Consider the following 26,335-nt stretch of genomic DNA (forward strand, 5'->3'; position numbering starts at 1 on the left):
CCACATCGGTTACATTGTCGACACGGGGTTTGGGTTGGGTGATGAAGTCTACAGGTTGGGCAAAAGGGTTGGGTTCCTGTGTAAGGTTTCTTGGTTGGCGGGGCAGGGAGTGCGGGATTGGTTAAGGCATAGCTGTGGACTATAGGGGGAGTTGGGTAGGCTGACAGTGGGGTAGGGGCGTATACTGAAGGTTGGTAGGTGGGTTGCTGGACAACAGGCGGGTTGGTAAGCGCGTAAGCTTGTCTGCGCCTACGTTTGGGGTTGTTATGGTTTGAGGGTTCTGGTTTGGTTTCTGTTGGTTCAGGGGCAGTCTTGGTGGGTTTGGTCTTCTCAGCTCCCCGCAGGAACAGGGTTCCTGCTCTGACATGGTTGTCGCTGAGCACAGCGGCCAACTCGATGGCGTCAGAGAGGGTTAGTGGATTCCTGGCCCATACAGAATCTTGAATTTCCATGGGAAGACCCCCAAGGAATTTCTCGATGGCTTGGCGGGAAGGGGTAACTAGGTGAGGGACAAGCAAACCTAGTTCATGGAAGCGCGTCGCGTACTCGCGCGCTTCGCCACTGTATTGTTTCAAGTTCCAAAATTCTTCCTCCAGGCGCTTAACTTCGTTGGGAGGGCATAATTCTCGCATCAAGAGATCCTTAAATTCCTCCCAGAGCATGCTAGAAGCAGCTTCTGCGCCACGCGCATGAGCTACTCCATTCCACCATGTAAGCGCTCTAGATTCCAGGACACTGGAAGCATATAGGGTTCGTCTGTCAGGAGGGCATTGGGTATGGAGGAAAGTGTTTTCAATCTTTTCGAGCCATTGGAGCATCACGGTGGCTCCTTCAAGCCCTGTGAATTTCGGAGGGTTACCCGCATTAAAGGACTTAATGTTGTAACCGGAGGTGTTGGTATTGTTTTGGCTCAAAGCTTGGGCTATTGCGGCGGCCATTTCCTGGGAACGTTGCTGCGATCGTCTGCGCGCGGCTTCTTTCCTCCTAAGATGGCGAGCTGATAGCGGAGGCATTCTATAAAAGTTTTAGTTTTGTTAATATCTTAGCGCAAAGTATAATCTTATAAAGCTTGGTTTCGCGGGGTTAGATACCATCAACATTTCAAGTAAAACATGAATTTGAATGCAAACTTAATACAGGTAACAAATTCGAATCGAGAATCGACAACTCATGTATCACCATGACTTTCCGAATTCTCAATTTAAAATAACGAGTAAACGAGTATTGGAGATTGACGATTCATGTATCACCATGACTTTTCAATCCTCAATATAAAATATACAAGAAAATGAGTATTGGAGGTTGACAATTCATGTATCACCATGACTTTTCAATTCTCAATATAAAATATACAAGAAAATGAGTATTGGAGGTTGACAATTCATGTATCACCATGACTTTTCAAGTCTCCAACCTCATAACATAATCGTAAATGGAATTTGAAAATCAACTATTCATGTATCACCATGACTTTTCGGATTTTCAATCCCAACAAACGAATATGTAAGTTAAACCAATAAAAATCGAAATTCGGCAAAAATCGAAATATCGCGAAATAAAACATAAAACCATACGCTGCGTCTGCGCAAGCATATTTATAAATAACGAGTAATTAACAATAAGCGCGCAAACATGAGATTTCTCTCATGCGCGAGAATGGACTCTTAGGTATTCTAGGCCGTTACGTCTAACCACCTATCCTAAAGTCAACGAGCTCTGATACCAATCTGTAACACCCCGACCAAAGGCGGATTATACATCGGGGCGCCACATATTGTTTCATTACTCGTGACACTATTGGGTGTCAATATTTAATAAATATATTCATTCACGCACGCGCAACGTAAACACAAGATAACATAAATTAACATAAATCAATATATTATAAGGCAAGATATTCGAACAACAATAACTTGTCTTGATACATTTTAATCTAGGTCCAAAAGTAAAAACGTCCTACGTGTCCACAAGCTCCAGATGTAGCTACAGCAAACCTGAACATGTGTTAAAATAAAACGTCAAACACTTGCGTGTTGGTGAGGAATCAAGTTTAATAGATAATAATAGATAACAATAATCACTGCGCGCAACACGTGTATGTATGGTGTTTAACAAGGGTGTAATCAGATTGTGACCAAGCCTAAATAGATCATAGTTCATAGTTCAATCCGTGCTCCCAAATGAGCACAAAAAAACAAGAAAACATCTGTGCAAGTGTAAACAAAGAAAACCGTAAACGATAGGTCTCCCGTGTTCATCTAATGGATCCATGAAAACTTCGGAATAGGCCGAACAAAGCGGTTAATGATACACACATACAAATAAACAGCCAAGTAAACGTCCTCAACACATGGGATACTGCGCGACTAAAGTTCATAAACAAGTTTAAGACTCAAGTTTGTACGAACACATGAACATCCCAAAACATTAAAAAATAAAAAAGGGATTAGGTACGAGATTACTCACTTGATAAAGATGCGTTGAAAGATAATGCAAGAACCAACTTTAAACAAGCACAAGTTAACCTATAAATAAGGATATTATTGGTTTAATGATTTGTTTTAAGTCTTGAATATATGTTAGCATTATTAATAAGCAACTTTAACAAATTATTATATATATATATATATTATATATTACCGGAAGTCTGGGCAGAACAAAGGAGAAGACGGAGGCAGAGAGAGGAGACGGCAGAGGACAAGGAAGATAATAAGTGTTTGTGTGTGTAGTGTTAAGAAAATAGCATTATTATTTATAGGGAAACCCTAGGGAACACAATCCCTAGAAAAGGGGAAAAGATCTCCAAAAAGTAAAAGATTCCAAAAGCAAAAGATATCAAAAGATATGGTAGCTGCAGGGGACAAAGGAAAAGCTGACAGGGAACAGTAAACAGGCATGGGAGGGTCAGATAAAGGTACTGGTCAAGCATGGAAAAGCAGATCTCAAAAGATAATGTCAGTCACTTTTTCTGTCAACCAATGGGGTTGGTGCGCATGCTGCGCCAAAAGTGGCTTTTCAGACATAAGATAGGTCAGGTCAAAAGCTCAGAAGATAAGACATCACAAAAGTAAACGGCTGGATAAAACAGAAGAAAAGACTCCAGGGTTTAACGCGAGAAGGCATCGAGCGCGCGAGCGCGAAGGCAGACAGAACCAACCTTAGCACGCCGCGGGAAGAATCATAATCCTTAGCGCGCTGCGGGGACAGTTCGCCTCGCGTGTCGCAGCAACAGATGGTCTTCACGCAGGCTTCCTTGTAAGGAGTCTGGCGCGTGGAACTGCGCAGACAACCTTAGGCGGGAAGAAACAAAGGACAGAGTTAAGAGAAAAGGAGGGGTTCAAGGCTTAAGGGTTAAGCAGAAGGGCGGGACGGCGGAAAGGGAGGGAGAGAAAGAGGCGGGAAGGAAAATATTATTATTATTATTAAAAAGTAAAATATAAGTATAAATAAATATTAAATCATAACAGAAAGAGATCGGATAAGAGAAACGGGTACCTGGGTCGGGTCGGATCGGGCAGATGTCACAATACTGGTGCTCAGCATGATCCTAAGTTTGCTGAAAATGCCGATGAGTGTATGCCTCCAACAAAACTGCTTATCGAGTCTACAACAAGAAAACAAAGCTGATCCTGGAATCCTACAATGTTGACTGGCAAGAGCAAAATCCTACTGACGCTCACACAGGACCAGATTGGTTGTTTGACTATGACAGCCTTTTTAATCAGTTTCGATTCATGTCTATTCCACATCCTGCTAGTACTCAAGTTCCATCTTCATCACAAGACCCTTTGTTGATGCAAACACTGGTCAATAGTTTGTCAGAAGTGGATCTGTCTATCATGCCCCCATTTCCTGCACCACCTGTTTTTCAACCTCCTCCTCAAGTCAATAATCAAGTCGTTAATCAAGCTGTTCCACAAGTAGCTCCTCAAGCTGCTCCTCTAGCCGCACCTCTACATGCTCCTCAAGCTGCTTCACAAGCTGCTTTTTCGACTGAGATGGTGGTAGTTGAAGATGCATCAGATTCTGACTCAGATGATTCCTTCCAGTCTGCTGACAATGTTGACCAACATCAGACTGAACCAGTTGCCGATCCTCAAGTAGCTCCAAGTGTGGTGGAATTTGTTGCCACACCTCCCTCTGCAAATGAAACTGTTGAAATAGCTACTCATGTTGAATCTGCTACTGTTGATTCCGATAACACTGCTTCAATTGCAATCAACACAATCATTGTTCCTTATGGTGAGGAACTTTGGGAAGAACCGATAAATCAAGAAAACAGAGTTGATCAAACCGACTCCGTTCAATCAACGGCTGATGCTCTGGAAGGTGCACCCCGTATTTTTCATCCCATTAACAGTCTCACCGTAAACCTTCAAGCCAAACCAGTGACCATTGTTGAAGACATCCCTCAGACACTCATTCACAGAAGTCATCTATCTGAAAACATCATCGGTTCTCCATCTGCCGGCATCCAGACAAGAAGCAAATCCGGTACTATTAACAGATGTTTGATTGCTTGTTTTATTTCACAGGTTGAACCAAAGGACTACATGATGGCCCTAAGGGAAAACTCGTGGGTTGAAGCAATGCAGGAAGAATTGTTACAATTTAAGAAGCTTCAAGTTTGGAGATTGGTCAAGATGCCTGCGAACAAGAAACCGATTGGTACCAAGTGGGTGTTTAGAAATAAGAAGGATGATAAAGGGGTTATTACAAGAAATAAGGCAAGATTGGTAGTTCAAGGTTTCTCTCAGCGTGAAGGTCTTGATTATGATGAAACTTATGCACTGGTGGCTAGGTTGGAAGCAATTCGTCTGTTTCTAGCCTATGCCTCGTACATGAATTTCAAGGTCTATTAGATGGATGTAAAGACTGCATTCTTGTATGGAAAGGTCAAAAATGAGATATATGTGAAGCAACCACCAGGTTTTGAGGATCCTGATCATCTTGATCATGTTTACCGTCTTGACAAAGCTCTGTATGGCCTGCACCAAGCACCTCGTGCATGGTACGCAACATTAGCAAATCACTTGCTTAAGAATGGCTACAGAAGGGGTGTAATCGATCAAACACTCTTCATCAAGAAGGTAAAGGACGATTAGATCCTCATCCAAGTCTATGTTGATGACATTATCTTTACTTCTGATAAACTGTGTAGAGAGTTCGCCGAGGTTATGTAGAATCGGTTTGAGATGAGTTCATTGGGAGAAATGAGTTTCTTCTTGGGTCTTCAGGTTGAACAAAAGGATAATGGTATATTGATCCATCAAGAGAAATATGTTCTGGACATCGTTCAGAAATTTGGGTTCAAAGACTCATCTCCCTTTCTCACTCTGATCGCTACCCGACTTGTGCTTGCTCCAGATCCATCAGGAACTCGTGTTGATCAACATCTTTATAGATCCGATCGGCTCCCTGATGTATCTCACTGCCAGCAGACCGGACATCATGTTCCCTGTCTGTCAGTGTGCCAGATATCAGAGTAATCCAACAGAGTCCCACTTAATTGCTGTTAAGCGTATCTTCCGGTACCTCAAAGGAAAGCCTTGCTTAGGTCTTTGGTATCCCAGAGACTCACCTTTGGTACTTCACGCTTACACCGACAGTGATTACGCGGGATGCAATCTGGATCGAAAGTCAACATCGGGCGGATGTCAGTTCCTGCCCGACAGATTAATCTCTTGGCAATGCAAGAAACAAGTCACCGTGTCCACCTCCACTGCTGAAGCGGAATACATTGCTGCCTCCGCTTGCTGTTCTCAAGTCATTTGGATCCAACATCAGCTGTTGGATTACGGTTTGAATTTCTTTAACACCCCGATTAAGTGCGACAATGATGCAGCTGTGTGTATTGTGAAAAACCCGGTCCAGCACTCTAAGACAAAGCACATTAACATCCGAATTCATTTTATTCGTGATTGTTATGACCGGAAGCTTGTCACAGTAGAGGTCAAAACTGATTACAACTTTGCGGACCTATTTACCAAAGCTTTTGATCGTGCCCGATTTTTGTTTCTCGTTGAGTCACTTAGCATGATTTCTTTTGAACAAACTTAAGTTTTTTTTTAAAATTAGTTTACTTTCAGTTTACTTTGTTTTAGTTTACTTCATTTTTACTTTTATCTAATTTAAATATATATATATATATATATATATATATATATATATATTTAAAAAAAACTATTTTATTTTATTTTTTTTTTTAACTTTTCTTTTGTTCTAAGTTTTAAAGCCTTTTCATTTTAAACTATGTTTTATTTTTAAATCTTCTTTTTGAATTTCATTTGAATTTTTTTTCTTCTTCTTTATTTTATCTTTTTGTATATAAAATTGTAAATATTTTTTAATATGTCACAATTTTAGAGGGAGAAAATGAGTCTTAACTCACCAAAAAGATTTTGCTTTTGTTAAGAAAATCAAAAATTCAGTCACTTGACTTCCAAAATTCAGTCACTTGACTTCCAAAAATATTTTATATATTCGTTATTTTATTTAAGAAAACCTCAAAAAGCCTTAAAAGTATAATTTCTCGTTTAGTTGGAGCTCCTGTTTAGAGGGAGTCGGATAATATTAAAATATCAGAAAATTTTGAGAAATTGATCCGACCTTTGGAAAATGATAGAAAATTGTTTTAGGTGATTCTAGCACATGAAAAGAGTAGATCAAAAGCCAACAACATCATTGCTTGATGTGTAGATAGGCTTAACAAATGGGTAAGTATCATAGTGATATAAACTTAAATATCTGCCTATGCTAGTGGTTACACTCTTATGAAGCGGTTGCCGACTCCAATTAAGTCATATTTATGAAGGCAAAAATCTTAATAGTCAGTCATACACGAGCCCGTTAGTGATTGGTCACAATGAAAATTATTTCTTGCTTTTGCTTCAAATATTAAAAAAAAATATCAATAATTATTGAAAAAGCAGAAAAACTGCAAAATACTCGAAAAGTATTCAAAAATCAACAACAAAATGTTGATAATTTTATCAAACTAAAGGGGTATATTAGAACCACGTAATGTGAGGGCAAACAAGTAAGTCCTAAACACTTTATATGAAGGCATAAGTCAACAAGGCTAGTAAGTCCATGGTTCAACCTTTACATATTGTTTGAAAGAAAAGTTTGCAAAAAGTCTATAGAAGCTCAAAATGTTTTGATCAATCATTAGGGGGTCGGAGTCAATTCGGGGTGATACTGATGAACACAAACTATGCCCGAGGTATGATGGAGTATGTAACATGTTGGATTAGCAGGGGACCACACAAGTATTGTGCCTAATTATACCTTAACATATCACGGTGAAATTAAAATACTTGTTAAGTTTAAAGTGGACCAATATATCTACAATCGACTTTGGGTTCTTGGCATAATAATATCCAAATAAAAGTGTGATCTAGGACACTATAGACAATATGATTCATTGTCGTGATCTTTCTCACCAAAAACAAGTATCATAAATTTTTGTAAATTAATTAATATAATTAATATTATATTAATATTCCCCTTATTTAATTTTTTTAAAATTTTACTTCATTCTTAAGTTTTTATTTTATTTTAGTTTACATGTTAAAACTAGTTTAACTTGTATTTCTTTTAATTTTATTTTATTTTATTATATTTTAACCTTTATTTTAAATTTTTTTAATCTTATTTTAGCTTAATTTTATTTAAACTTTATTTTTAATTCTTATTTTATTTTCTCTATTTATATCGATTTATTTTCAAACTTTATTTTAGTTTTAATTTTAGTCTTACCGTTTTTGTAAAGCTTTAAATTTTAATCTTGTGTTTCTTTGTACTTTTTATAAAATTTTAATGTAAATTTAAATTTTATTTTATTTTAAAATTTTAGATTAAAAGGTTTTGTGAAAACGGGTTTAAGCTTACTAAGAGGTCTTTCATGCAAAGTTTGTTAAGTTTAGACCCGACAACATTATACATTTATAGGTGCTTGGATTCGGTTGGTAATTTTTCGGTTTTTGAAATGAAAACATTTTCAAAGATCGGTGGTTGGGAGAGAAAATGTGTTTGAGACTCGGGGTATTTTGACTCTTTCACGATATATGTTGACCTTATATATATATTTAAAACCCTATCTTCTTTCTCTCTTTCTTCTCTTCTGTCTTTACCTCAGCCACTCTCCCTCATCCACAAACCCTAAATCGGGTTCTTCAAAGCCACAAACACAGATCTGTCACTCTTGTTCATCTTTAAACATGGAAAACTTTCCTACGGTAGGTGTCTATAAAAATTTCTTTCTGTTGGGTTGTTCCTGGACGTGAACAGCGACGAACTGTTCTTCCATAGTGGCCAGTGTCTGTTTGCTTGTTGAAATTGATAATAATTTTTTTTATGGTCTTGAGAGTTCATTGCTTGATTTAATTGAGTTTTGGTGTTGATTTGAGTTAGGTTTTTCTTTTTATTCTTCTTTTCTGTGTACTTGAGTTCACAAACCCAGTTTTAAAGTCTTGAATTCGCTCACACTTGTCCAGATATGCAAATTATTTTTGTACTCAGACTTGGTGTCAAGTAATTGTAATCGAGTCTGAGTATACATTCCTTGATATCGAATTAACTGTTTTACATTGTATTCGAATTGACTGTTTTAATTGTAATCGAGTCTGAGCATTCACTCTTTGTATTCGAGTTTGTTTGAGTTCAAGTATATGTATTTTTGAATAAGGCCAGTGTATTCGAGTCATTGTGATAGTCCAGATCGTAATCGAGTCAGTATTTACTTTGTAATCGAGTTACCTGGATCTCAATTGTATTCGAGTCTGTGTCTTGTAAGCGAGTTTAACTGTTCATCAAAATTGTAATCGAGTCTGAGTGTCCATTTTGTATTCGAGTCTGGGTAAATTGTTTCAGTGTATTCGAGTCTCTGAGTAATCGAGTCTGTCTTCTATTTTTACTTGTAATCGACTTAATTTGTAATCGAGTCTGCATTAAAATTGTAATCGAGTTCAGCGATTATAAATGTAATCGAGTTCTGGTTTTTAGATTGTAATCGAGTTGCGTTCAGATTGTATTCGAGTCAATGTTGTCAAATTGTAATCGAGTCTGTTCATCAAAATTTGCAATCGAGTCTGAGTTCTATGGTTTTTATTTGTAATCGAATTGATTGTGCTAATATTGTAATCGAGTCTGTGTGTTAAAATGTAATCGACTTACAGCTTAAATATATGCTATTGTAATCGAGTCTTTGTTTTCAAATTGTAATCGAGTCTGTTGTTTTGTATTCGAGTTCAGAGTCTTTTGAAAATGTATTCGAATTTTTTTGAGTCTGTGTGAACTGGATTGAGACTTCATTTTTGTAACAGATCTTTGCATTCTAACTTGAAGCTGAATTCAATTGACCATTGTATTTGAATGATTGTACTGAGATTAAAATGTAAACGAATCTAATTCAAAGGTCAACTGAGCTGGTTGTGTAATCGGGTTCATAAGGTCTTAAAAGTTGGTTTCAATGAGTGATCAAAATTGGTTTTGAGATTGATCTTAAATGTGTTTTGTAGATAGTGTATTCGAGTTAGATCAAGATGTGTTTTCGGTTGAGTATAATTGGAGAACTTGTGAAAATTGGCTAAGTATAGTGTAGTCTATTTCATTGGAATGTGTATGGGTTTATATGAAACTTTCTTTAAGTAAAAAGTAATCTAAATATTCAAATGGACTTGTGAAAATTCTAAGTTCAAAGTAATCTAATTCACTCGTTTACAAATATAATGATTTTCAAAATGATTAAGTAATTTGTACTCAAAAGGAGTTGTATTCAAATGCTTTGAATAGAATACTTTTAACTTAAAATTTTCTTCAAAATTCATCTCATTAGAATACTTTATACTCAGACATTTTTCTATCCATTAGAATACTTTATACTTAGAAAATTTTCTGCCTTTGAGTCTTTTTGTAAATAATTTTTGTCAATCAAGTCCCTTTGTTGCAACAAGGTGGTGGTGATGACAAGGATGATGATGAGGGAAATGATGAAGAGGATGGTAATCACGAGCACGATAGTTATGATTAACCTCGTGATGGTGGAAACGATGATGGAAATGATGGTGGTAGTGGTAGTGGTGATGCCACTGAAAATAAGACGGCTGATGCTGAGCCGTCAAAAGAGGCTAAAAAAAGAGAGAGAGAGAGAGAGAGAGAAACGGAAGCTGCGGTGGAGGCCGAGCTCGCCTTCTTACTTAACGTTTGTTCTTTTGCAGGTACCGTTCCTTCAGTTCAGAAAGCCGGTGAAGAAAATAAAGATGATGACGACGACATCAACTATTCTCCCGAACCCGACACATCACCAACTGGGAAGAATGTTGAGCCAACCGTTGACAAGCATGTTGTCGCTCCTGTTGCTGCTCCTGCTAGTAATCGGTCAAGAAGAGGAATAAATACTATAGCATGAGCTTATTGGGAAACATGCAAGAAAGGTCAAAGTCAACAACAAATTTGATGATGTCATCATGCATTGCACTCGAAGTCACGAGCTCATGTTCTTTGATGAGCACGAATTGACTAGACTTGGACTCCGCAACCTTAGGAAGCTAGTTGAGTCGCCCCTTTGCACAGTCGAAGATGTCCGTCGTGACAACACGGACGCCATCGTTGAAAAGCCAACAAGTTTGTCAGATTACTTGTTGAAAAGCAACATTTTGAAGAAGATCCAGATGGTGTATTTGACTATGAGTCCGAGTGGTGAGAAGGAAATAAGACAAATACCAAAAGACTAGAGGGAGATTGTAAGGCCCGGTTTTGTTTAATTGAGTCTTTCGTATTTGCATCATTTTAGTTTACGTTTTCGTTCGTTTACGTTTATATGTATTGGGCCCGAGGCCTTGTGTACTTGGTGCCTATTGGGCTTATTATTAATGAAATGGTGTATAACATACCACACTATATATTGTGTGTGTATGGAATACACCAAACAACTCTTGCATTTTCATTTTTCATCTAAGTAACTAAACTCTCTCAACTCCTTTACCCTTCTTCTTATTTTCGGCTCCCTTTACCTACATACAAGATCCGAGATCTTGGTCCAACTAGTTGTTTCCGCCAACTAGTTGTGAGGTTGATCCAAGAACAACTAGTATCTTAGTTTGTTTTGTTGTTTAATCCGGTTTCGAGACCTACATACTTCTAACGGAGAATTTATTTTCGAATCTTATTTTGATGGTTTCCTGTTACATTCTACAAGGATCCCAAGTCCTCAATAGTGATTTCTCATGGCTAATTACTAAAAATAATATTAAATTAAAATTTGAAAGTTTATGGTAGGCAGCATGTCCTTGTCTGCAGTAAGTGCTCAACAACCATGTTACCAATGACGTCTTTGGCTACATCACAAGTCTTAACAAAGAAAACACCCCTTTAGAAAGAGAAAGCCAAACGATCACATTTCTTTTGTAGCAACCATCACCAATTTATATTTATATTTGTGTTTATATTTATATTTATATAAATATACAAACAAAATACTAACAATTAATAGATTCGTATGGATGTAGTTCTATTCCAACTTATGGGAAAAATAAAATACTACCAATTATAAAGAACTATTAAAATTTGTTAATTAAATTGACATTGAATAGGGGGCGAACATTTGGGCTAGAGATCGCAAGATCTCAAGTTCAAATCTGATTCTAACCGAGTTTTATCGAGGTTGATCTTCGAGTAGCGGGTTTTCCTCGTATCAAGAGATGATGGGTTTGTACTACCTAGCGTTGTATACGATTACGGACGTTTAAGGTCGTCTTTTGCCATTAGGTAATCCCAGGTAGCCGGGTATTGTTGGTTGTAGGTTGTTCAAGCCATAACACTTTTTAGATAAAGATTTAATCCAAAAAATATTACTTCTCTGTGAAAGATTATTACAAAAATGGACAGAACAAGATTATTATGTGAAAGTATTAATTATATGTTTTTATGCGATTCTTTTCATCCTCTTAAAGCTAGGTGTCTAATTCGACACGCATAGCAAATTATATATACCCTAAAACGAGTATTTAAACAAATCTTTGATATTAGATAAAATATAAAAGGTATAGAGAAATATAATATCAAAAATAAAAATATGGATACGAGTATAATTGTTACTTTTTATTTACGAATAATACGTATTATATAACTGTATATAAAACATATTTGATCGATCTACAACTTATGTGCAACTTAAATTAATATATATTATTAATGTTCTATTTTATATTAACTTAGAGATATCTAGTTTATCTTTTAAATTATATATTTTATCAATTGTTCGATTAGGTTACAAGTTGTGTGCTTTTAATTAAATATCCTAAACTTTTTTTTTATAGGTATTGATCTTTTTATATATAACACAAACCGAATTACATCTGGATAATGGGTAAGCGAGCAACAAGCTGCGCCGCTATCCCCCTTTTGAATCGCAAAACCTATTCTACTAAATATAAATCCTTGGTTCCTCGGGCTCTGCGAGTCACTGTGGACCACCTTCTGCACCCGCTCCAAGAAGCGAACCGCCTCGGGAGCTAGGGAAATGGCTTTCAATTACAATGTTTCATTTGTTCTTCCGCAACATTTTCGGCCATTTTCACTAACGGACATTAAGTTTTTCAATTAAATCGCCTCTCCAGGACCGAAAATAAAGTTGCCAGAAAAATGAAGCCAACTAGACAAAGATGATGGGTTAAGTTGCTAGGGTAGGGTTTTAATAGACATTGAACATGAAGGCTCCACCGTTTTAATATCTAGTTCATTTGTTTTTTATTGTTAAGTCATGTCTATGACTCGGTATTGTTTACACATATAGCCCTTCAAGAAATGACTTGCTATTGTTTACACATATAGCCCTTCAAGAAATGACTTGCTATTGTTTACACATGTAGCCCTTCAAGAAATAACACGACTAAAATACACTCATATGCAGTAAACATAGGGTGATTTAATTTAAAAACTTAACGTTTGTTATTGCAACAGTCTAAAAGTAAGACGGAAATTCAAATAAAGATTAGTAAGATAAAGTCATTTTCATAAAGAACTCATCCCAAAATTTGTCACACTCAAAAGGACCAAACTGTAATTTAGTGAAAATGCTAATTGTTATTTTATGTAGTTAGTTTTTAATTGTATGTAAACAAGAATCATAGATATTGGTGATTTTTTATTATTATTTCTTTGAATCCTCATATGCACATCTCAATGTATTTGTGTGATAGGACGAGAGACAAATCAATAATGTAATCAGGCTCAAGATACGTGTTTAGATTGATTATAATGATTTGAAATGAGAATTAATCGCATCATTTTATAATGTGAGCAAACAAATAATTATAGTTTGATTGTAAACCAATAATTAGTCTAATTCGTTGTCCCGTTATAAAATACTTTTTACCATTAAAGATTTTCAATCTCACCTTGATCGGTGGACCTCCCAGATGCTCCACGTTCGACAAGATGGAATAATTATGTGTCTAATAATAATGTCTGGAGTGTTCGAAAACAGTGGATGTTTTAGACCACGATTTCGAAGAATGTCAACATGTCAGTGAGATTTAGATCTCGATTGGCCTATGGTAAGATGTCGTTTTCCCATCAAATTAGGCCATAAAAATATCATTGAATGGTTGGATTTTGCTAAATGAGAGACGTTGAGATGATCATGTTTACTATTTGGTGGAATATTTTGGAAAGCTTAGAATGAGTCAATTTTGGTTCTCAAAATGAATTTAAAGATACTCTCTTTGAATCGATTATTTCTTTGTCTTGTTTATGATTTTTGCCTCACAATTGTAAATTTAAACTGAATTGGATAAAGTGGTTTAGAAACTCTTTACTTAATTAGTATGTAATTTGTTTTATTCACGGTTAGGATATTTTAACAAGGAGGGGTGTTTTATATCAATTTGGTATTAAAAAAAATAAATAAATACACAAATAATAAATTATAGTTTGAATGTCTTATTTTTGTTCGTACCAGTTGAATTCTAATAACCCGACTATATTGCTGATCATAATTCATACTGACAACTTAGTTAATAAAACTTACAACTTTTATTTTGACTATCAAGCTCAAGCTCACTCACATAATTATAATCGATCTATATTTGATTTTGCACTCAATTATTCTTAGAGAGATTGTATTGGACAACAAAAGTGAATGTTTGAAATGTCATTTGCTATGTTAATGTTAATAGGATGAATTTATTATCAACCAATTTGTCATAATATGAATTATTATATATCCAATTTACCTTTTTTCTAATACAAGATTAAGTATAACTAAACAATATCATATCATCATACAGATTAAATTAGTTTTTAGATATAAGAAGATAAATAAGAAAAAGTAGCCTTAAAAAAGTTGACTAAAAATTATGTAAGATTGTGTGGTTTAGCATGATGTTTAGTTCCTTATATATTTTAATAACATAAAAACAAACTTCAACCTTAATTTATCTTCCAATAACCAACAAAGTCATATATGAATACCATATGGCAAACAAGATGATTACTATTTACTAATTATTAAAAGCATCTAATTAAAAGTACCTTATGAGGAAAAGGTAAAGGATGATTGTAGTCACTCAACAGGTACCGAAAAAATGCATCAAGATTCAAAACTCTCCTATGAAAGATCGGGAGGTGTTTGAGCTCTTTGATCGTAGCGTCCACCGCAGCCTCCGCCTCCTCTTTTGTTACCTTATCCTCTCCTTGTACCTCTGCCATGAACCGTTGCAAATGCTCAGCGGTCATGACATCGTTCTCAGAGTAACGAAGGAAGAGTTCCTTGATGTCCGTTAGCGGTTCAGCCTCACGGGGCTTGAACCGACGACGGAAACACAAACAAACTCTACATGCTTTAGGAGAATAAGAATTGAGAGTGACTGTGAGTGTTGAGTTTGGTTGCGTGAGAATATATATAGGACCAATGAATATAGGTGTAAGCTCAAAACTGAAATAAACTAATTTGTTCAAACTTTGTGGGTTCATTTTCAATTATTTTAGTCCCTAAACTGGAAAAAGGTGAAAATGAAATGGATCCAAGTTTGTTTTATCTAAAATATAATTTATAATTTATTATTATTCTTAATTTAATGTTTTATACTTCATCCTATTTTATTTTTGTTTAAGTGACACGTTGATCTACCCAAACATATATATTATTATTTATTTTATTTATTAATATATAGATAGAGTTGATTTATGAATTTTATCATTAAAAAAATCTATATTTGTGACTAATTAACTCTATGACATAATATATTATTTAGTATTTATCACCAATAAACCAACGAATGGATGTCCTGACAATCGGGTAAAGGCAAAAAGCCAAAACCCCACTTGTTATTTGGGGGTATAGATGTATAATTATTAACTGATATCCATCGGTGTTTTGTTGAAATACTTTCGAGAGATGACCGACGTATATTTTGATACAATTAATGACGGATACTTAGTTATCTATCAGTGATCCATATCAAAATTGATCATTATATATATGTCCATGCTTAACCTCTCTTGACCTGATTGATCTAAATTGACTATATTTTAGCATGGTTCACTGTGATTAACCTACATTGAGTAAGTTTCTATATTGTTGAGCTAGTGTGTGCTAAGGCTATCCATAGTGGGGCGAATTTGAGGGGGATAGGAGTTTAAAAGGGTCATATATGTCTATGTTTGACCACTTTCTTTCATGATTAACCAACATTGACTATGTCTAACCACAGTTAACCATGCTTGATCCATATTTTCTATGTTTTACCATGGTTGATGATTTATAACAAGTCATCGTGGGTCATATGTTTTTATGATAAATGTTAGTAACTTATGTTTGATATGTGTTATTATGTGAAATTGTGTTGTTTTCAGCCGCACAAGTGGCTTCACATCACGAATTATATACAAATAAAATATCATATATTTCAAAAGTCAAATATTGTTGTCGCACATACATTTTAAGGTTTACAAGGAAAATGAAGATATTTTTATGCTACATTTTAAGGTTTACGGGTAAGTACAAATATATTTTTACTACATTATACCACACCTTTCTGAAAGTAGAGGAAAAAGATACACATTATGCCACGCATGTACACGAATTTTTTTTTAAAATAGGAAATATTAAAGAGGTGTAATGGTTTATAGGAGAGATAAATTCTTTTTGAGTTTTTAGGTGTTCCGCATTTCAAATGGCGGAACCGACCATGATAGCATAACCTGTCAGAAACTGTCTGGTGACCTGGCTCTTATTTTGGTGTTCCGCCATTTGAAATGACGGAAGTAAAATATAAACCGCATGTTCCGCCATTACAAATGGCGGAACACAAAATTCGCCCATTATAGGCTGCCCCTATTCATTTTTCTCACTTCCGTCATTTGAAATGGCGGAAGTGAATAGTGTAAATCCTGACACATCTGACGTGGGTGGTGTTGACCAAAACTATTCACTCCCGCCATTTGAAATGGCGGATGTGAACAGTACCCACAACCTATGACATGACCTTTCTGGCATCTTTTTGACCACACTATTCACTTTCGCCATTTGAAATGGCGGAAGTGAACAGTGACTGACACTTTTTCTGCATGTTTTTTGACCACACATTTAACTTACCCTCACTATTCACTTCCGCCATTTCAAATGACGGAAGTGAACAGTGACTGACACACTTTTTCTACATGTTTTTTGACCACACATTTAACTTACCCTCACTATTCACTTCCGCCATTTCAAATGGCGTAAGTGAACAATGACTGACACACCTTTCTGCATGTTTTTTGACCACACATTTAACTTACTCTCACTATTCATGGCGGAACACCAAAATAAGAGCCACGTCACCAGACAGTTTCTGACAAGTTATGCTATCATGGTCGGTTTCGCCATTTGAAATGGCGGAACAGCTAGAAACCCAAACAATTTTTCTCTCTCCTATAAACCGTTACACCTCTTTAATATTTCCTATTTCTAAAAATTTTCGCATGTACACTGTAAGTTTCAGATGCACACATATTCTGAATCCAATTTCTAGCGACTTATAAATATCCAACAGTCATGTGAAAGTCTTATAGCATACGTACCGCTTGAGCACACATAATACGTTAGAGACGTTAATATATTAGTCTAATCACTCCCAACATTAGTCAGCTTGCATTGTATGCTGTCGGCCGATTTTAATTTCGAGACAACCAATTCAAACATACACGTGCGTAATTCTTATTTCACCATTTATGGGCACACATGTAGAAGTCCCCACTGGTCCAACTGAAATATTCAACATCAGATTTTAATAAAAATTATTCCAAAGTCTATCGATTCCATCAAGCGTTAGGTTGAGAACCAAGATTAACGTTGTATATATCGACGAATTCACCAAGAGCGAACATATAATTATGTGAAAATCGTAACCCAAAAAGAAACCAAAGAGAGCTTAAGAGAATCAATAATAAACATTTACAATGGATAATTGACAGAATGCATGTCGCTAATTTATTTCAGCCGACAACGACTAGAAATCCTAACAAGAAATCTAACACGAAACTAGAACTGAAAATTCGGTAAATCACATACAACGTTGAAAAGCCTTAACACAACCTGATCTGGAATATAATTTTTAGAACTTTTTGATGGATTCGTAGACAATCACAGAGATATTACCTAGGAGCAATATTGTGAAATCTTATTTGAAATAGAATTTGGTACAAAAATTAGTAATTGCTAGTCCACTAAGACATAAGACGTCTACTATACAAATTTTTGCAATAGCAAGAATATCAAATATCATTGTATTGTAATATTTGTTTGCAACGTTTAATTAGTGGCGTTTTCTAAGCATTATGTTTTTCATATAATATATATATAGGGGCAGCACATAACACAACTATTTCAGTTCGTATTTATTTTGGCTGGTAGCCAGTTGCTTTCACGTTTTTGTTTCATTGTTTGGATACTTGTTTAGACGTTCACAATATCTTAATTATTTGTTGTTGGTTTGCTTCGTCTCCCATTGTATTGTCAAGTGGTGGGGTTCACTGTGTTTGTAACATCTTCTCGTTATTTATAATCTTTTCCTACACTACCATTTATTCAAAGAAAGCCGAAATAATATTATAAATACCATTTGTGTAATGAACTCTTATATCTATCTTCAAGTCCCGGATCAATAATCAAACACGAACTAGATGACTAACTCTCGTTTATATTAATCAGAAAATCTTATTCAAAAACCTATTACAAACTCTCAAACCCTAACTCGGTTTGACTCTTGATGAACCCTAACTCGGTTACATCTCTTATGTGCCTCTTGGATGAACCCTAACTTGGTTGCATCTCACACCACAATCTATAGTGTCTAACCATGACTTGGTTTATATAGACTAACACAACTTGTTAGCCAATACATTACCTATTATAATTACAATACAATTAGGAAACATGATCAACTATGACCAGCTTGTCAACATTGGTCCCTCAAGTTCACCGATTTGTGACTTAGAGTCCGAAATTACTTCCAGCATATCTATCTATCTAAATGTCTAACAAAAGTTTATATGTCACTCTTTGGTTGATTCCCTACCTCCTCTCAAGCCACCATATTATTTGATTTATGATTTGAGGTTTCTCATTCGTTTGACTCGAATTTGCAGCACATATATATGTATATGTGTGTATATAAGGTTTGATCCAATACAAATAAACTTATCATACTTGAACATACGAATAAAAGAAAATTAGAAAAACAAGTGGTGGCAAACTTGTAAATACTTAATCAAAATTAATTGTTCTTCCTCATGAGTCTGAATCTTACATCGTTTTCACTTACTCTGCTAACTTGTCATTACCACCGAAGTTGTTGCTTTTTATATCAATTGCTTGATAAGATAAGGTGAAGCAATTGCTTTATCAATTGAGCTTGCAAATTGGACTATCATTATGTTTCAATCTAGTTCGTCAAGTCGATGTAGCTGTTTAATTTTCTAAATCGATGTACTTGAATAATTTCAAACTATACGATTGGTTTTTACATCAAGAAATTAATAGACCTTTTATTGAACTGCTAAGCGCGATAGGGAAGTTATGTCAATTAGCGCTTTACTTTTTATAAGAGACGAAGATTTATATGTATGGAGAGAAAGAGAAACAAAAATCAAGTGCAAAATCATTAATAAACCCCAGTTATTTAAATTAAACACCATCCAAGTGATTACGTTATATCATCTTCTGTGCTTTCTCGTTTGATATTTTGTTTGATTTCCGAAGAAATTATTCGTTTGACTGCCTTTTTTTGTCAGATTTGAGGGCCAGTTTATTACAAGTTTGCCACCACACTTTTTTTTCTAATTTTTTTCAATTTGCCCGTGTATAATAAAGTTGGTTTGTATGATATTCCTCCACACACATATATATATATATATATATAGGGGAGGGTTATCCTAAAAATAAGTAGTTTCCTAGGTAGACTAGGATTACTCTTTCACCATTATAACCGACATAGTTTCCTAGAATTGTTCTTTCACCATAGGTTGTAATGTCACATGTCACAAATTTATTGGTTCTTACTATTCTTAGGAAACTCCTTATTTTTATTTGAACTCTTTTCTCTCTCTCTCTATATATATGTATGTAACACGTAATTGTAAATTTTTATATAAGTTGAACAATCTAGCAACTAATTAATTAAAGTTTTGAGTGGCGCAATAATTTTGGCGACAACAAATTTGATGTGCTTTTGGAGGCATTATTAAAGTTTTCTTTTGTTTGGGCCAGTGACACGTAAATATGTTTACATGTGATCGTTATTTGCGGAGGTTGAAATAATCCAAACAAATAATATTCGGAATAATATAATATGAGCAAGTCAAACGAGAAAACCAATTGATTCCTTACAAAAATAAATCTATTGGGACACTTCATCATTATGTTGTCACCAAGAAGATAACAATAGTGGGTGGTTAAATGTTAAATCTTAGGAGAGATTTAAACGTAAGGTTGTAAGTACTTAATGTTATTAGTTTATACATAGATCTATTTAGATAACACTTTTTAAATAATAGTACAAAAAAATATATTCTCTTTTAAATGATAAGTTTTAGCCTTTCTAGTTCGATCATAAGAATTTAACAGCACTATTATCTTAAAATAGTCTTAGGTAAAATGGTTGGGAGTTCGAATCCTGACACAAAAATTGGTCTTAATTGGTGTAATAGTGCTAAGTCACTCGAAAATAAAGGGTGTCAGAATTGATCAATTTAGATACACTCTCATCTATTGGGCCCTAGGGCTACACCGTCATCATTTACTTTTTGCCGAGTGTAATGGATGATTGTTCTATTGTCCAATGGCTATAATGTCGTTATGATTTAAATGGAGGTGTGGGTTGGACGAAGCAAAAAGGTTTTCGGTTAAGAGCATAAAGAATCAGATGCAGTCGGTCAACCGGGTAACATCCAATTATGTGTTAAATTGGAATAATTTGATGCCAAAAAAAGTCATAATATATCTTAGTTTGGAGGACGGAAATAGAAAGGTTACCGATGTTATTCGAGTTAGCTAAACGAAACGTTACTTTTTAAGAAAAAGGCTAGAGTGGCCCTTGAGGTCATCTTGTCTACTAAAGATGGAAGGTGTGAACCGGTCTATTGTTTAGTAAAAATCCCCAAAATGTCGCTTAGATCTTGTTGGAATGGGATGATTGGGCGCGGAATCGGGCCAAGTTATTTGGGCTTCAATTGGATGATTGGAGGGCTTTCAACGTAGTTAATGTTTTAGTTTATTTATTTCAATTACCTCTAGTTTATTCCGCTGCAATTAGTGCTCATTTGTTTACTCGTTTTTTACTTTTTAGCAATAACCATCAAGTTCTTTAGGCCCGAGCCATTATTGTGTTTGATTATACTTTACACGAACCGCATTACTATATATCATGGTCAGTCACGTATATATAAGCGTATGTAAACAAGATCAAAGTTGTTATAACAAATATCTCACTTTATCATCAAACAAGATAAAGTTTAATTATTCTTTTGTGTTCTTTCAGTTCTAAGCTTTTCTGTGTTTTAGCTCAACTGACATTGACATTGGAGGGAAGTGAAGATTTGGACCGCAGACTGCAAGGTCTCAAGTTCTAACGCGCTCCCAACCGGGTTTTACCACAATATGCCTTCGGGCAGCGGGTTTTCCCCATAACAAGATATACCCATCTGATGTATGCGATCACAGGCATATAGGGTCGTCTTTTACCATTGGGTAGCCGGACTTTATTCGTTGCTCGTTATCGACTCCTTAGTCCTTAATTGGAAGTTATCATAAGGCTAAGTGGCTTTAATTAATTACTAAAACAACGACCCCGTTTCATACTAGAAGATATAAATATTGTGAATATTGACTATTGGCAATTGGTTGGTGTAATACTAATACCATAAATTATATTTATTGAAAATAATATTATCATTTTAATTGAACGAATCAGATTACATCCAAGTTGCATCAGATCAAATGATTAATAACCAGTAAGTCAATCATGCATGCAGTCGATTTGGACTTGGACTTGGAAATTCAACCATTTGAATTATTTAGTATTCACAACTTTCCTAAAAGGTATTTCACTATTTTGCAGTTTTTTACTCTTCTAACATTAATAAAAAAAATGTGTAATAAGATAATTGCTATGTATCATCTATGGATGATCATTGCATATTATTATGTACCGTTATCAGTTTGTGCTGCCCTTGATAGTACTGTCTATGCAGATCAACAAGTCAAAGATGGTCAAACCATTGTTTCGACCGCGAAGATGTTCGAGTTAGGATTTTTTAGCCCCGGAAGGTCCCAAGACCGATACTTGGGGATATGGTATAAAAAGATATCGGTTTGTACCGTTGTATGGGTTGCTAACAGGGACAAACCGATTACTGACAATTCGGGCATGTTCAAACTCAGTAGCAATGGAAACCTGGAAGTTCTTAGTGGTAATAATACTTTGGTTTGGTCATCCAAATCGACTGTATCTAGGCGGAGTTCTAATCCGACGGTGATGGTCCAGCTTCTGGATTCTGGAAATCTTGTTGTGTCCGATAGGGACGATAATAACACGATTTGGCAAAGTTTTGATTATCCTGCTGACACGTTACTACCAGGAATGAAAGTCGGGAAGGACTTTGTAACGGGAATAGATCGAACGTACACTTCTTGGACGAATCCTGATGATCCTTCGACAGGTGTTTATAGTACTAAATTTGACACAAATGGATATCCGCAAATGCTCAGCTTGCATGGCCAAGATGTAATATCAAGACTTGGACCATGGGATGGTCTCGGGTTCACTGCCATTGCTATTGAAAAAGAAGCTAATATTTACAAAGCCGGGTTTGTTTTTAATGAGAAGGAAGTATATTATTCATATGAGCTTAGAAGCTCTGTTGTTCAACGGATGATCATAACATGGGATGGAAAGTTACAGATAATGCGTTGGATCGATCGAACCCAAGAGTGGATTGTTTACGCAGATCTTCGAGTAGATAGTTGTGATCTTTTTGCCGTCTGTGGTCCTTATGGAAGCTGCAACATTAACAAGCGTCCACCTTGTATTTGTATGCCAGGTTTTGAACCGAAGAATCAAGAAGAATGGGATGTATCTGACTGGTCGAGTGGGTGTAAACGCACAACGCATTTGAATTGTACGGATATGAACGCGGATGGGTTTCTTAAAACTACAGGAGTCAAGTTACCAGATACTCGAAGGGCGTGGTATAATATAAGCATGACCCTTGGAGAATGTGAAATGGCTTGCAGAATGAAATGTAATTGTACGGCTTATGCAAATATAGATATCAGTAACGGTGGAAGCGGATGTTTGCTATGGTTTGACGAGCTAACAGATATACGAGACTACGATGCAGATCATCATATTTACATAAGAATGGCTGCCTCTGAGTTAGCAGGTACACATGTTTCTTCTGTTTGACTTAATCAAGTTTTGATCGAATCTCGTATTCTCTGTTTTATTCTTTTGTTTCATTCTGGGCTATTATCTTCATTACCTTGTTCCGTGTCTACCAAAAGTAACTAACTGTTACTGTTTATCAATGGAAGGTTACCAGTCCGATCCCACCGAAAGGAAAATAATAGTTATCAGTGTGTTATCATTTACAACTGCAATGCTTCTGTGTGTGTTAGTTTATGTGTGTAGACAGAGAAAGAAAAGGCTTCAGATAAAAAATCAAGGTAACACAAATAAGCATTTATGCATGTTTATAACAGTATGGTTTTAGTTTATAATTTATTAATCTAGAGTAATTGGGCATGTCTTCTTTAGGAGACATGGAGTATGCCCTTGATAAAAAGAAGGAAAGTGTCCGGACGCAACTTCTTAGTGATATACCGTTCATTAGCCTATATAAAGTTGCAAAGGCTACAAATAACTTCAGTGAGTCCAATAAGATCGGAGAAGGTGGCTTTGGTCCTGTTTACAAGGTAATTAAATTAATTGATTCTTCTACAATACAATCGTAAACGGATGAGTTAAACTATAATCTTTTAGGGTGTGTTGGAAAACGGACAAGAAGTCGCTGTGAAACGCCTCTCAGACACATCTCAACAAGGGATCGAAGAATTCAAGAATGAACTCATCTCAATTTCTAAGCTTCAGCACAGGAACCTTGTAAAGCTTCTGGGATACTGCATTCATCGAACTGAAATGATTTTAATTTATGAGTACATGGTTAACAAAAGCTTGGACTCAATTATCTTTGGTATTAGAATTTCTTACCAGATTGACATATTTGTAGTACACAGATCGAGTAATATATTATTTTGCACAGATGAAACGAAAAGTTCAATGCTTGATTGGCCTCAACGCTTTGGTATCATACATGGAATGGCTCGAGGCATTCTGTATCTACATCAAGATTCTCGCGTGCAGATTATCCACCGAGATCTCAAGGCGGGTAATATATTGTTGGATGGCGACATGAATCCAAAGATATCTGATTTCGGCCTTGCTAGAAAGTTTGTAGGCCATGATACCACTGGCAAGACAAAGAAAGTGGTCGGGACATAGTAAGAACCTATACCTAATGTGCTCTAGTATATTACTATTAAATTCAGGTGAATGAAACTAACATGTGTTTTTCTTATTATTATTATCTACTATGTTGGAGTGGTTACATTTCTCCTGAGTACGCTGTACACGGGCGTTTCTCTATAAAGTCCGATGTATTTAGTTTTGGTGTTTTGGTGTTGGAGATAGTGAGTGGTAAGAAAAACCGAGAATTCTCACATGAAGACCACAATGACAACCTTCTTGGACATGTAAGTTAATTTGTTGTCCTAAATTCCGATGTCGTGAACTCGTGATCAATTCTTCTTTTAAACAACATCCTTTATGTATATATACTAAAGTATTAATTCTGGCATGATGTAGGCATGGAGACTTTATAAACAAGGAAGGTCAACTGAACTTATGAGTGCATCCTTACGTGCCTCGTGTGTGGTCCACGAAGTAATACGATCAATACATGTGGCGCTATTATGTGTGCAGCATCATGCAAAAGATAGGCCAACCATGTTATCGGTACTTCTAATGCTTGTTAGTGACAGTGCTTTGCCTCAACCAAAGCAGCCTGCTTTTTTTACAGAAGAGGAGAAAACCTGTAAAGCTGACATTGATTCCTCACTTGATGAATACACGATAACACTATTGTATCCTCGGTAGCAAGCTTTTGGATGGCTGTTATACATCCTATGATACTGGCATTGTGTACCATTTACAAGAACATATATTAGTCACTATGTCATAAAACTATACACAAGATATATGATCACTTACACAAAATCAAAATGCATAAACAGCTTCAACGACATATATTTATCACCTTTTTGATCATGAAGCGGTACAGCTCGAATCCCCCGCCGTAATTTAAACTCCAGAAATTCCAACCTAAAACATTAGTTTGACTCATCAGTTTTCAAAGTCAAAACATGAAAAAAAAGTTAAATGAGATTGATTTAACAATTCTGTCAAGATTGATTATTTATGGGTCAGTTTTGACTTTGGAGTAACGGGGAAGATCAATGGAATGTTTATATCATAAAAGGGTATTTTGGGTGTTATTGAAAATCCGTAAATTGAAATTGTTCTAGTCCAGTCTGACTTTATGCGAGACTTGGACTTTTTTATGGTAAAAATTGATATGTGGGCGTGGTTGACTTTTATGGTCAATTTAGACCAAAAAGTGATAATCTGGTCATCCACTTATTGGATAATTGCCGGTATTCGAGTTCCAAACCTAGAGCAATGTTCTTTTAAGCATGTAGTTATATTTAGTCAGTAAAAATATCTTTAAACAATTATCTAATAACTTTTTTTACAATGTAAAATAGCTTTAAAAAATATATAAACTTTTAACACCACTGGATTAAGTGTGAGGCAGTGGTGATGTACGGATGTGAAACAAGCACGTGACAAGAATTATGTGGAAACCTTCTGAGTAGTCCTGGTTTAATTCCAACAAAGAACTTATTCGAACTCAGATAAATTGAGTTGTATGCGTTGTTACCAAAACGACAAAACCGTTAAAAAAATTAATAGAAAGTAAATACATGCATCTTCGAACAAAAAAATGATGTGGTTCCAACAATTAATCGTTGGCCAAAGAAAATAGACGGAAACCATATTAGAAATTTAGAGAGATAACTAGAATATTAATTCATATTTCCATTCATAATCTTCATACTATACCTAAACTCCTTAAAAAGGATTACAATAACAAAATAACAGGAACTAACTCTAAACTTGAGAACATGAGTCAACTAACCACCCACTACATGCAAAATAAATAATTAAAACGGTCAGGACCAATAACAAAAACAACTTAACAAACAAATTGAACTATATTCTCGCATCCCCTAAAGCTTATCTTCAACTACAACAAAAACAACACACTTGTCATCACCATCCTTCAAGAGAGGGCGCCACGTGTATATATAGATCCTGCTATTTCTTACACGAAGCAACATTGTTATTATTAAAGTTTATAACTTATAAAGCTATAAACATCACCGAAACTCAAAACAACTCAACACATCAACGAAAGATGGCCACCGGACAACAAGAGGATATGAAAGTGAAGTGGATGGGGCGGCGTAGTACACCGATGAGCCCCGCCACCATGGTTGTTGCTGGTATCGTCACCACTGCCGCAATTGGTTACTTCTATTATGGAAACAAAAAACGCGAAACCGAAGATGGAAAGCGCAGGTACCCGGAAAATACTCCGCCTCCGCTGGCTCGACACCAATGAATTATAGGTTTAAAAGAGTTTGAAAATGATGCATGTTAGCTAAATATGA

At 35.6% G+C, this 26,335-nt stretch overlaps 2 protein-coding genes across 3 annotated transcripts in view; one reads left to right on the forward strand and one right to left on the reverse strand.

Moving 5' to 3' along the window:
- The window catches only part of LOC143576638 (phosphoinositide phospholipase C 2-like), a 31,910-nt gene extending 17,077 nt beyond the window's left edge, over positions 1-14,833 (reverse strand). Inside the window, exon 1 of the mRNA XM_077060684.1 lies at positions 14,536-14,833. Within this exon, the coding sequence (XP_076916799.1) occupies positions 14,536-14,739 (204 nt within the window). The 5' untranslated portion in view covers positions 14,740-14,833. The remainder of the gene's footprint in view (positions 1-14,535) is intronic.
- Positions 14,834-21,609: 6,776 nt separating this feature from the next.
- Positions 21,610-24,708, forward strand: LOC143576639 (G-type lectin S-receptor-like serine/threonine-protein kinase At4g27290). 2 transcript variants are annotated; one of them, XM_077060686.1, is made up of 7 exons: positions 21,610-22,926; positions 23,078-23,209; positions 23,301-23,458; positions 23,526-23,736; positions 23,806-24,043; positions 24,145-24,295; positions 24,408-24,708. In XM_077060686.1, exons 1-7 carry the CDS (start codon positions 21,633-21,635, stop codon positions 24,696-24,698), a joined length of 2,475 nt encoding a protein of 824 aa, XP_076916801.1. In that variant the 5' UTR covers positions 21,610-21,632; the 3' UTR covers positions 24,699-24,708. The 2 variants fall into 2 exon arrangements, with proteins under 2 accessions (XP_076916801.1, XP_076916800.1); XM_077060685.1 differs by having other exon boundaries at positions 23,526-24,043.
- Positions 24,709-26,335: the final 1,627 nt, after the last annotated feature.

Source organism: Bidens hawaiensis, unplaced genomic scaffold (genome assembly GCF_021521415.1).
Source record: "Bidens hawaiensis isolate Kalapana, Puna unplaced genomic scaffold, B.hawaiensis_p1.1 tig00028250_1, whole genome shotgun sequence".
Taxonomy (NCBI): Eukaryota; Viridiplantae; Streptophyta; class Magnoliopsida; order Asterales; family Asteraceae; genus Bidens; species Bidens hawaiensis.

What these genes read in the sequence shown, in the direction of transcription:
- LOC143576639 (XM_077060685.1), top strand. Translation starts at nt 21,633, where the DNA reads ATGTGTAATAAGATAATTGCTATGTATCATCTATGGATGATCATTGCA. An exon ending in GCTTCAGATAAAAAATCAAG is followed by an intron (nt 23,210 to 23,300) that starts GTAACACAAATA and finishes TGTCTTCTTTAG; the next exon opens with GAGACATGGAGTATGCCCTT. An exon ending in ATGACAACCTTCTTGGACAT is followed by an intron (nt 24,296 to 24,407) that starts GTAAGTTAATTT and finishes GGCATGATGTAG; the next exon opens with GCATGGAGACTTTATAAACA.